At 37.0% G+C, this 12,008-nt stretch overlaps 1 protein-coding gene across 3 annotated transcripts in view; it reads right to left on the reverse strand.

The window, feature by feature from the left end:
• Positions 1-12,008, reverse strand: part of LOC150078487 (cell cycle control protein 50A-like) — a 175,220-nt gene that overhangs the window by 150,245 nt on the left and 12,967 nt on the right. For 2 of the 3 annotated variants that reach the window (XM_090385196.1, XM_090385195.1), the window contains exon 2: positions 5,300-5,433. The exons of the other annotated variant lie outside the window; for it this stretch is intronic. In XM_090385196.1, coding sequence (XP_090241322.1) covers positions 5,300-5,433 — 134 coding nt within the window. The remainder of the gene's footprint in view (positions 1-5,299; positions 5,434-12,008) is intronic. 3 annotated transcript variants of the gene reach the window in all.

Below are 12,008 nucleotides of genomic sequence, written 5' to 3' on the forward strand. Positions count from 1 at the left end.
GAGGGGAAAGGGAGAGAATGAGCATAACCTAATCTAAACAAACAAGTCAGTGGTGGATCCCAACTAGAAATGTGCAATATCTCGAAAACGATTCACTTAAGGACCCATGTTTATTGTAGTCTGTACAGTTCACCTTTAAATTATTGACCATCACTTTTGAAACACCCTATATATAAACCAATGTGAGTTATTATTAAGTTTGTATTCATTCAGTCCATTACATTTGCTCATTCTGTCTTACCCATTTACCATACCATAACTCTCATTCACTGAGAGAGTGAATGATATTTACCATATAATTTACTCTCTCTTTCACCAGAACTAACATTTATTCTCTTTTACCATTTTTCCAATTCACTCTTTCACACAATGTCCAGCCTATTCATTCTACTTTTCATTCTCTTTCATTCATTTCCCTCATTCATTCTACATTGCATTCCCTTGCTAATAGCATACTATTATCTTTCAGCCAATCTGCTTCCTTGGCTGCCTGTACATCTCCCTCCCCTATATGGTTACTTATTTGGTGTGGGGCCCCAGGTTCATACACATAGCAGAGTAGTCCTTGGAGGGGGGGATGGTATGCAGGTCAATCCAGTTTTGTCATGTCAGGTTTCTGTTAGAGTGCTGAATACAGCTATCCCGATAGTTTTTAAAGTCATCATCGGGGCGTGGTGGGAGATATGGGCAATTTTAGCTATTGATTATTGTTTACCAGCTCAGGACTGAACTGCCCTTCTTTGGAAAGTTCTGCACATTTCGATATGATGGCTGGCAGTAGTTTCCCACTGCCAGTCATCATATTTCATTTTGAATACTTTCTGTGTGAAGGTTGTGAAAGCTTTATAATTTTCCTCTTCTATTATGAATAGATGTTCTTCTCTCCTGGGAAAAGGTCAATCTGTGTTATTAACTGTGTTCTGGGGATGTCATAAATTATTCATTCATATAGAATGTGTGCCCAGTCTTCATTCTCGCCACAGGTGCAGTTTGGGTTGTGAGTCAGCCCTAAGGAGGTTATTTTTGCCTTTAGGGAGCCGTGACCTGTCAATATAAATGTTGTGTAAAGTCCAGGGGCATACTACTTAGGTGGCTTTGGGCTGACCATTGCCACCTGTGGAAGAAACCTTTTGGTAACTAGACCCCTAGTTTCCTGCTCCCAATTTGTTTTCCATAGCTCATTAAGCTTTGTGGCTATTCTTTTTCTTTCAGCCTTGATGGTGTTGGCTGTATCGAGGGAATACTGTGGGTATGCCAGTTTTAGTCTGCCTGTCTATGCCCGGGGAGCCACCCTGATACAAGAAAATGCACGCACAAACTAAGATTTGTAAAGAGAGCATATTAATATATGTATATAACTCTTGTATATAAATTGATGTATATAAAACCTTGAGATTGTATAAATTGTGTGTAATAAATGAATGAAAAAAATGAAAATGTGGGTATGCCCTTTTTTAATCTGTAATAAAAACCTTTTTTTTTTGGTAACTCCCAAGTAAAGTGGGAGATTGCCAGACAGCACCTGCTGTGCAGGTGTGCTCACAGTACAGCATGCTCTGGTAATAGTGAGAAGTATATTCCTCTTTACTGATTTTAATTTATTCCTTTTTCTTATTATGTCCAAGCAGGTTAATAACACATCAGCTCCATAGGTGATGATAGGCAAGAACGCTTTTCAGTATATGACAGCCTTTTGAGCCCCCAGTCAGCCCAACTGATCCTAGCAATCATGCCTGTGTAGTTTCTCATTTTTTTTTTTAACATGTATGCCAAATGGGGATAAAAAGTTAATTTTGAGTCAAAAACAACCCCTAGTTATTTTAGTTCTCATACCATTTTTACAGTTTTTCCATTAATTTGAGGTTTCCTTTCAAAAGTATGGATTTAGTTTTTTCAGGTGATATCCTGAGCATATGCTTTTTTGGTTTTTGGTTTTTTTTTTTTTTTTTTTTTTAAGGAGCATTAGCAACTAAGGCCATATTGCTCCGGGATATGCAGTGGTCATTCCATGACCTTTCCACATCTTCCGTATTTGGTGGTGACGGGCTCGAACCCCAGTCTAATCAAGAAGCATGTAATATGCACTACTGCTCCTTCCCACCTGGCTACGGAGGCGCCCCTGAGCATATGCATTTGTGCCTACTCCTGCAGTTGCATAAGGGCAGCATTTGATCAATGAGACTTATTTCCATTTAAGCAGTTTCTGAAGAGCCACATCTGATGATGCCCACATTATTAGCATTAGCATTAGCATTAGCATTAGTAGAGGCATACGATGCAAGAAAGCAAGCTTATTCAGCATCAGCCAAAAAAAAAAAAAAAAAAAACCCACTCCCATTTCACCCCTCCGTTCGTTCGAAATACCTGTCCAGTTGAGCTTTAAATTTGTTTAGGCTATCAACTTCAACAACAAGTGATGGAAGTCGGTTCCACCAACCAACCACCCGCTGGCCAAAGGCAAATTTCCGCACATCTATCCGACATCCGTCCTTCCTCAATTTGAATTTATGCCCTCTGAGGTGATTATTCTGAGAAAGATGAAGAATCCCATTTGCATTGAGCATGCTCAAACCATTCAAGGCCTTATACACCTCTATCAGATCACCTCGCCGGTGCCTAGTCTCCAGACTCTGTAATTTGCAAAACTTAAGCCTTTCTTCGTAAGAGCAACCCTTTGTTCCATTTACTAATCTTGTTGCCCTTCTCTGTACCCGTTCCAGCAGCTCTACATCCTTCTTGAAATGAGGCCTCCAGACCTGTATACAGTACTCAAGATGTGGCCTAACCATTGCCTTATACAAGGGAATAATCACCTCCTTATCCCTGCTAGAAAAATTCCTGTATATCATTGACAAGACACCATGAGCTACTCTTGCAGCTCGTCTGCACTGCTCAGAGAACTTCATATCTCCCTGCACAATTACCCCCAGGTCCTTTTCATTCTCCACCACTGTCAGTGCAGTACCGCAGAGTTATTTTCAGCATTTTGCCAATACTTGGCCAGCTCACCCTACAGTCCTTAATCTGCATGACCAGGTTTTAGTGGGATATCTTAAGGGCAGGATTACTGAAAGCAATATTTAGTCTCTGCCTAACCTAAAAGAAAACATCATAAGGCCTGCTACTAACATTCCTTGTGGCAGTCTGGGAACTGGTATATTCAATTATGAGCACCAGTTGAACATAACCTACTGTGTTTCAAGCATACTTGCAATACAACTATCATATTGAACTATTTTATCTCCTCAACTTTAATTTACCCATACTGCACTATAGCTTGATCAAATAAATTGTTCAGTGTCAGCTGTGTGGTTGCTAATTCATCTTTTATCTTTTGAAACTTTTTTGTGCCTTTTGTTTCCAAATGGACTAGATCGGTGTTCCCAAAGTTCTGTCTCTCAAGTAACATTTAGGGTTTAAAAAAACTTTATTTGCAGCATACCTAAGAAGTGATTGACACTGAACTCAATAGAGATTTTCCAAGTCTTACCGCATACTTGAAGATGCAACATACAAAGAGTGCCAGAGCACAGTTTGAGAACCACTGGCTCTATTCATTATTTTATTTTTGAGTGATTCATGGTTTGCCACCTATAGGCAGCTGAAGTGAAACACTTTAACCACTGTGACATAAGACAGTTTTGTCTTGCCCTTTGTGAGTTAACATGCCTTGACCTGACTCAATGAATGAACTGTCACACAAATAAATGAACTGTCACACAGTTCATTCATTTGAGCTCTGAAAAACATAGTAATTTCTATATAATAAATCACAATACTCTGAATTGAAAAGAACTCATATATATAACAAAAATAAATTTTTAAAATTTATAAAAATCTTATCTTCATACTCCCTATTAAATACTCAAAATAAAATTCTGTTGTGTTCATACAAACTTTTACAATTAAAAATGTTTAAAATAATAATGGTGCTTTATAAAAAAGCTTTTCCACATATTACAGTACTACCTTTTTTGGTTCATATTTATCACAGAAGCCCAAACAAATAAATATTAAAAATTAATTCACTTTGTCAGTCTGTACTACTCTGAGAGATGGTTTGCAGTATGAGATAACATTTCAGAACTGAAATGTTATCTCATACTGCATTATGTTGTTTTTTTTTTTCTTCATAAGTAAATGCATAATTTCACCAACTCATATCAGATAAGGAGATAAATAGATAAATATAAACAAGGTAGCAGTCAAGAATTAAGAATCATGCATTACATACCTCATAGCTTTAAGTAACATTTTTTTACAAATTTGACCTTGTGACACATGGCACATATCTCACAAAACAAAAATATCAAACCTATAAAAAAACTGATTTCTCCATTTTTATCATACAGGTTGTTAACACATCACTGCATGCATAAAAACTTGGGATTATTTGTATACACATCAGTTAAAGTTACCAACACATAAATATATATTTACCATTAAGCTAGTGGTAAATAATAAAACGTGTATGGGGTAAGAAGGGGTTGGTATTAACATAGAAAAAGCAACAAATATAAACAAATATTAAAAGCAACAAAAGAAAAAGCAACAAATTTTAAAGAGGCTTTTATTAAAAATGAAGATAAATACTGAAGTTAGGTGCACAAAATGCAATGCATTACTAGAAAAAAATTAATTAGAATAATCAAATTAATTAGTCTCCTCAAAAAGTTCCTTCAAATTATTTTAAAACACTCTTTCAGTTTTGATTCATTTCCATACTTAATTTCCATGCTTTCACAGAGGTTCTCATGGCAACTTAATATATTATAAATAGAAATGTTCTTAAAAAGTGCTGAAGAGGGGGGAAGGTGGTATCTGTTTCATAGTTGTACTGCTAAAGTTTTCCCCAACATGCGTAGGGGTTAAGTACACAAGCTAGGCATGTGAGACATGCACCATAATAACAAAACAAAAGTTGGTGGTCCAATTTATCAATTTTTTTTTTTTTTTAATACTATGGAAATGTGTTCATTATATCATATAATATTATCACACTATATACATGCTGGGTGTAGTGGAAAGACATAATTAACTTGCATACACATTCATGAGTGCCGCTCAGAGCTATACTGAAGAAAGGAATGAAAAATTTCTAGAAAATTGCAACTGATTTCATAATCTAGAAATAAAATAATCAATTTGGTTAGATTATTTCTAATTTTAAGTTGGTACCAGCAAGTCATTCATATTTTTCAAGATTCCTAACTGAAGGGTCTTTCCACTAAATATTTATTTTTCTCCCAAAAAAATTTATTAATTTTAAGAATAAAATAAGAAAAAAAAAACATCTTACCTTATCTGAAATTATTAAGAGTGCAATTCCAACTGGAATGAACAGAAGTCCAATGATAAAAAATGCAGGTAATACAGTTCCAGCTGTTAAAATTGGTTGCCACGCTGACAATCTTTGCTGTTTAAAGGCACTATCTGCAGATGTATGTTGGCATTCAGAAAATGCATTATAGTTTATTAAAAAAAGAAGGAAAAAATGTTTTAAAGTTTTAATCAGTTACTAGTAAGGTACAGATATAATAACTAATGAAACTAAGCTAAACAAGTGTTAGATAACTTATGTTACTATCCTAGTAACGAATTCATAGATGAATTACATATTGATGAATTTGAAATCAATAAATACATGAAGATTATATTCAGTCTGTAATGAACATCATTATGTCATTGCTCCTCTTTCTACATAAGTTGTGATTGTGTTTCATGCAATGAGCTACAGTAGCAGACTGCACAGAAAATTCCTGTTAGAGCTCATAACAACATCCTTCTGATGTTGTCATGGCTGTGTCTTTGCATTGTGTTTTGCACTGGATAGCAAATTTCTGCAGCCCACCAGAACCTGTTTTGTGGGTCATATGTTGTTTTCGTCAGCAATGGCAAAGTGATACCCCAAAATGTTCCCACTGAATATGTGATGCAACAACAAGCTTTTGGCAACACTGTTCATGCAATGTGCTCAGTGGAGAGAATCAATTTTGGCAACACTGTTCATGCAATGTGCTCAGTGGAGAGAATCAATTTTGGCAACACTGTATCTACCTGTCCATTAAATCATAACTGACTGACAAAAAATTAGTTTTTTGTTTAATTTTATTGGATGACTTGCTTATTCAAATAAATGATATTCCATTTTATTTTCTGTAGGCATTATTATATTCTATTAACATTACAAACATCCAGATTTATTGAGTGAGATTTCCAGATTTATTAAAGTGAGGTGAGTTGCTCCAGGGCCACAGACTTCTTAAATAAGGCAATGGTTGGTGCAAAGGAAGAAAGTAGGCCCTTAAACATGATTATGAGGGCATTCTTGGACTCAGAGGAGGTCCCCACAGACTGGAAATGTGCAAATGTATCCCCAATTCACAAAGGGGATCGAAAGTTGATACAAGTAATTACAGACCTGTTAGTTTAACTTCTATTCCAGGGAGAATAATGGAATCACTGGTTAAAGAAGCATTGCAGAATCATCTAGACAATGTCAGTTATAGTTCAGACACAGCATGGGTTTGTTAAGGGGAAGTCATGTCTGAGAAAGGAACTGGATACAAAAAATAATTCTATATCATATACTTGGATTTAAGAAAGCTTTTGATACTGTTGCACATGGAAGATTACTGTACAAGTTTGAGCAGAATGGCATTAAGGGCAAGTTGCTGATATGGATAAAGGGATGGTTGAGTGGGGGAAGACAGAGAGTGGTAATCAATGGCATTGCTCGTCGTGGACTAATGTTATTAGTGGCATTCTCCAGGAGTCCGTGTTGGATCCACTGTTGTTTTCTGTATTTGTCAATGATATTGATGAAGGTATATCAGGCTTAATGTCCAAGTTTACAGATAACAAAGTTTGCCAATTTGCACCTGCAAGGTGATCTGATTGAAGTGTATAAGGCCTTGAATGATTTGAGTAGGCTCAATGCTGATGGGATTATTCCTCTTGCTCAGATTACAACCCCTGAGGGGGCATAAATTGAAATTGAGGAAAGGCAGTTGTAGAATAGATGTGCAGAAATTTGCCTTTAACCAGCAGGTGGTGGTTGATTGCTGGAACAAACTTCCATCCGTTGTTGTGGAAGTTGCCAAACTAGACAAACTTTTGGAGTGAATACGTGGATGAAACAGGAAGGGTTTTTTTTTTTTTTTTTTTTTGGCTGATGTTATAAAAGGTTGCTTTCTTGCATCATATGCCTCTACTAATACTAATGCTATTCCTCCTTCCACATGCATTATGGCTGTTTCATGCAATGAACTCCAGTGGGGGTATTTGCTGGAAAATTCCTACCATAGCAGAAAAAATAGTCACCAATCTATAAGATGGAAGCCTATTAAAAGCCCTTTCTGCCAAACACGATCAAAAGCTTTTGAAAGGTCAACAACAACTGTTGGAGTTTCACCAAACTTTTCCAAATAATTTGTCCACAATGGGTAACGTAAGCCAATACATCACCAGTGGATCGACACTGAAGGAATCTCCATATTGGCAATCATTCATCAGACAGAAGGTATCAAGACTGTAAAGAAGTTGGAGTGAGGGATTTCTTCATTAATTCAGAAAAAAGTAGAGGTAAGTGGAATAGGTTGATAAGTGGAATAGGAGGGAGTTGTCAGCCTTTTTAGGAAACTATAAGCAAATTTCCAAATAAGCAAATAAGGAAAAAAGAAAATACTAGTTGAATAAGAAAATGTAAAAAGGCAACACAGAAAAGGAGTAAGCTCAGGGGCATAAGTTTTAAGAACAAGTGGGGAAATACATATGGTGCCCAGAAAGCTCTACCTGGTGGTAGAGCTTTCTGGGCACCATGATTGTTCAAATTTCTTCTGACATCCTTTTGGTAGAAGAGCACAATAAGTGGTGAGTAGAGAGGGGACTGGGAATGGTAGAAAGTGGATTAACAAGATTGTCAACATAGCAGTTAGATGAAAAGTAGGATGCTAGCTAGTCTGCTTTATCTTTTTATTTGAGGTGGCAATAAAACCATCAGATTTTAAGAGAAGTGATTACAGATTAGTATCAGTAGTGACAAATAATACAAGAAAGAAAGAAAGCTTATAAGCGACAACTAAAAAGCATTTCCTCCAATAGTTTATTGGAGGGAATTAAAAAAAAAAAAAAATTCCTTCCAATAGTTTATTTAGTTCCTTTAATTTATTCAAGCTATTCACTTCCACAACAGCAGATGGAATAAATCACTCACTGGCTAAAGTCAAAATTCTGCACATCTATTCTGCGACTGTCCTTCCTTAATTTGAATTTATGCACCCCTCATGTGCATAGTCTGAGCAAAAGGAAGAACCCCCCCCCCCCACCAGCACTGAGCTTGTTCAATCCATTCAAAGCCTCCATTCAATCCATTAAACACCTCAATCAGATCACCTCACAGGTACCTAGACTGCAAACACTGCAATTTGCAGACTGAGACCTTTCTTGGTAAGAGCATCCCTTTGCTCCCCTCACCAGTCTTGTTGCCCTTCTCTGTAACCATTCCAACAGCTCTACATTGTTCCTAAAATTAGGCCTCCAGACCTCTATGCAGTAGTCAAGGTGGGGCCTGAATATTGCCTTAAACAATGGAATAATTACCTTCTTATCCCTGCTAGTAAAATTCTTGTATATCATTGACAAAACCACATGAACTGTCCTGAGAGCTTGACAGCAGTACTCAGAAAATTTAATATCTGACTGCAAAATTACTCCCAGATCTTTTTCATTTTGTACTATTCTGAGTGTATTACCATACAATTGGTATGTTACTCTGGGATTACTGCTACCTGTATGCAGTAGTCTGCATTTGTCAAACTTCAATCATTTCTCAGTCCCTCTGCCTAATTTTTCTAGATCTTTTTACAGTAACATACTGTTATTAACCACCTTGACAACCTATGTATCATTAGCAAACTTAGACATTAACCCTGATATACCTCCATCAATATCATTAATATATAAAGAAAACAATGGGCCACACAATGAAACTAATAACATTAGTCCACGAAGAGTAGCCCACTGATAACAACTGTCTTCTTCCACTCAACCATCCCTTTATCCATAGCGTGTGGCATTAACTTACCTTAATGCCACACAGCTCCAATTTGTACAATCTGCTTGACTGCTGTACAAATTGAAGGGCAGTCTGTGCAACAGTGTCAAACAGCTTTCCTGAAATCCAAGTATAAGATATCTAAATTATTTCTTGCATCCAATTCTTTTGTGACTGTATCTTAGTAACAGAAATATAATTGAAATTCTGTCTAGACTCCATAATTTACCCTGGAACAGAAGTTAAGCTAACAGGTCGTTAATTATTCATGTCACCATTCGATCACCCTTTCTGAAATGGAGATACAATCACACATCTCGAGTCCATGGGAACTTCCCCTGGATCCAAGGATGTTCTCATAATTATGGCTAAGGGATTTCTTACCTCCTTTGCTGCTTCCTTAATATAATTGCATGAATAGATTCTATTCACTCCATGTATGTTTCTTATGTTTCACTTGAACAATTTCTCTTTTATTTTCCTCTCAGTTAGTACAAAATCATTTAGCTCCCTGTAAGAGTTTAAAAATTACCGGCATCCACTTCCCTAAAGAATTTCTCATGTGTGAATATAGATGCAAAATACTTATTCAGTTTGTGAGCAACCTGTGCAGGATCATCAAAGTTGAACCATCAATATCAATTGGACCAATGTGATTCATCCCATTCTTTCTTATGTTTACACAATTAAAGAAGAGAAGTGTTTGTATTTTTATTTGCTTTCTTTGCCAAAGATTTCTCATAATCTGCCTAAGCTTTCCTAAGCTACTTTGTGACTTGAATACAGACTAGGTTATATCTACTATAGGCTTCTTTGTTGTCTGATAATTTATAAGCATCCTATGCATTTTTCTTCTCTGCCACAAGCCTCATCAGTTCATCGGATCCTCCATTTAGTTCTAAGCCTTGAACAGTATTTCTTAGTGGGTATGAAAGCCTATTTAGTGTCCACAATTATTACCTTAAATGCTTCCCATTTATAATTTTCTGATAGTAACATCATCAGCTGGTCTCACTATATAGAATTTAGAAACTGTCTGAGACCAATGAGATCACCTTTATGAAATTAAAAACCTTTCCCATTACTCTTGATGGTAGTTACATCTTCAAGTAAATACATCAATACACATTGTTCACTGCTACCTAGTGGTTCTTTTATCTGCAGATTCTGAATGCATGAATAATCATTACCGATAATCAGGAAGATCAAGAGTATTGCTCTCTCACTGCCTCTCTCTAACATGCTGCTGTAGAAAACAGTTGTTCAATAAATCCAAAAGCCTTGCTAGTGTATGACCAGTGCCTTATCAGGTATCATCATAAGGTGGGGACATGGCAACCAGGTGTTTAAATGTTTTTTTTTAGATAGACACTTATATGGAACACTTATATGTGAACATAAATAATGTTTTATTGATTATCTTTATTTGAAAATTGGGAAAGCACGTGAATAATAATACGTATTAATCACAAAAAATGACGGTAATATATTATTTCCAAACATTTGGCAATAGAACACATGGAACAAACAAGTTTATGAAATACAGTCAGTCCTCGTATAACACGTGTTTACATTACACAAATTTGATCATACACGATTTATAAATAGGGGAACGATATCTCATATAACTGACTGGAGATGTGCAAATGTGACCCCAATTCACAAAGGAGGATCAAAGGCTGACACAAGTAATTATAGACCTGTGAGTTTAACTTCTGTTCCAGGAAAATTAATGGAGGCACTAGTTAAAGAAGCACTGCAGGATCATTTAGACAAGACTTCAGTTATAGCTCGGACACAGCATGGTTTTGTTAAGGGGAAGTCTTTGCCTGACCAATTTGATTGGATACTATGATGCAGTCACAAAGGAACTGGATGCAGGGAATAGTTTTGATATTATATACTTGGATCTTAGAAAGGCTTTTGATACTGTTGCACATGGAAGACTGCTACACAAATTGGAGCAGTTGACATTGGAGGCAAATTGCTGCAATGGATAAAGGGGTGGTTGAGGGGGAGAAGACAAAGAGTGGTAATCAATGGACACCGCTCATCGTGGACTAATGTTATTAGTGGAGTCCCTCAGGGCTCAGTGTTGGGTCCATTATTGTTTTCTGTATTCATAAATGATATTGATGATGGTATATCAAGCTTAATGTCGAAGTTTGCAGATGATACAAAGGTAGGCAGGGTTGTCAAGGACACTACTGACACTATGCTGCTGCAACAGGATCTGGAAAGGTTGAGCAGATGGCCTAAGAGGTGGCAAATGAAGTTTAACATTGACAAATGTAAAGTACTACACATGGGAAACAGCAACCCCAGAGCAACATATCAACTCTGTGGTACTACACTGACAGTGGTAGAGAATGAAAGGGACCTGGGGGTGGTTGTGCAGGCAGATATAAAGTTCTCTGAGCAGTGCAGACGGGCTGCAAGAGTAGCTCATGGTGTATTGTCAATGATATATAGGAATTTTTCTAGCAGGGATACTAAGGATTACTAGAGTACTGTATACAGGTCTGGAGGCCTCATTTCAAGAAGGATGTAGAGCTGCTGGAACGAGTACAGAGAAGGGCAACAAGATTAGTGAATGGAACAAAGGGGTGCTTTTACGAAGAAAGGCTTAAGTTTTGCAAATTACAGTGTCTGGAGACTAGGCAGCACCAGCAAAGTGATCTGATAGAGATGTATAAAGCCTTGAATGGTTTGAGCAAGCTCAATGCTGATGGGATTCTTCCTCTTGCTCAGAAAAATCACCTGAGAGGGCATCAATTCAAATCGAGGAAAGACAGATGTAGGATAGACGTGCGGAAATTTGCCTTTAGCCAGCGGGTGGATGGTTGGTTGAACAGACTTCCATCCCTTGTCGTGGAAGTTGATAGCCTAAATAAGTTTAAGGCTCAGCTGGACAGGTATTTTGAATGAACAGAGGGGTGAAGTGGAAGTGGTT

This window comes from Mastigoproctus giganteus, chromosome 11, assembly GCF_048544385.1.
Source record: "Mastigoproctus giganteus isolate SK-2022 chromosome 11, ASM4854438v1, whole genome shotgun sequence".
Lineage (NCBI taxonomy): Eukaryota > Metazoa > Arthropoda > Arachnida > Uropygi > Thelyphonidae > Mastigoproctus > Mastigoproctus giganteus.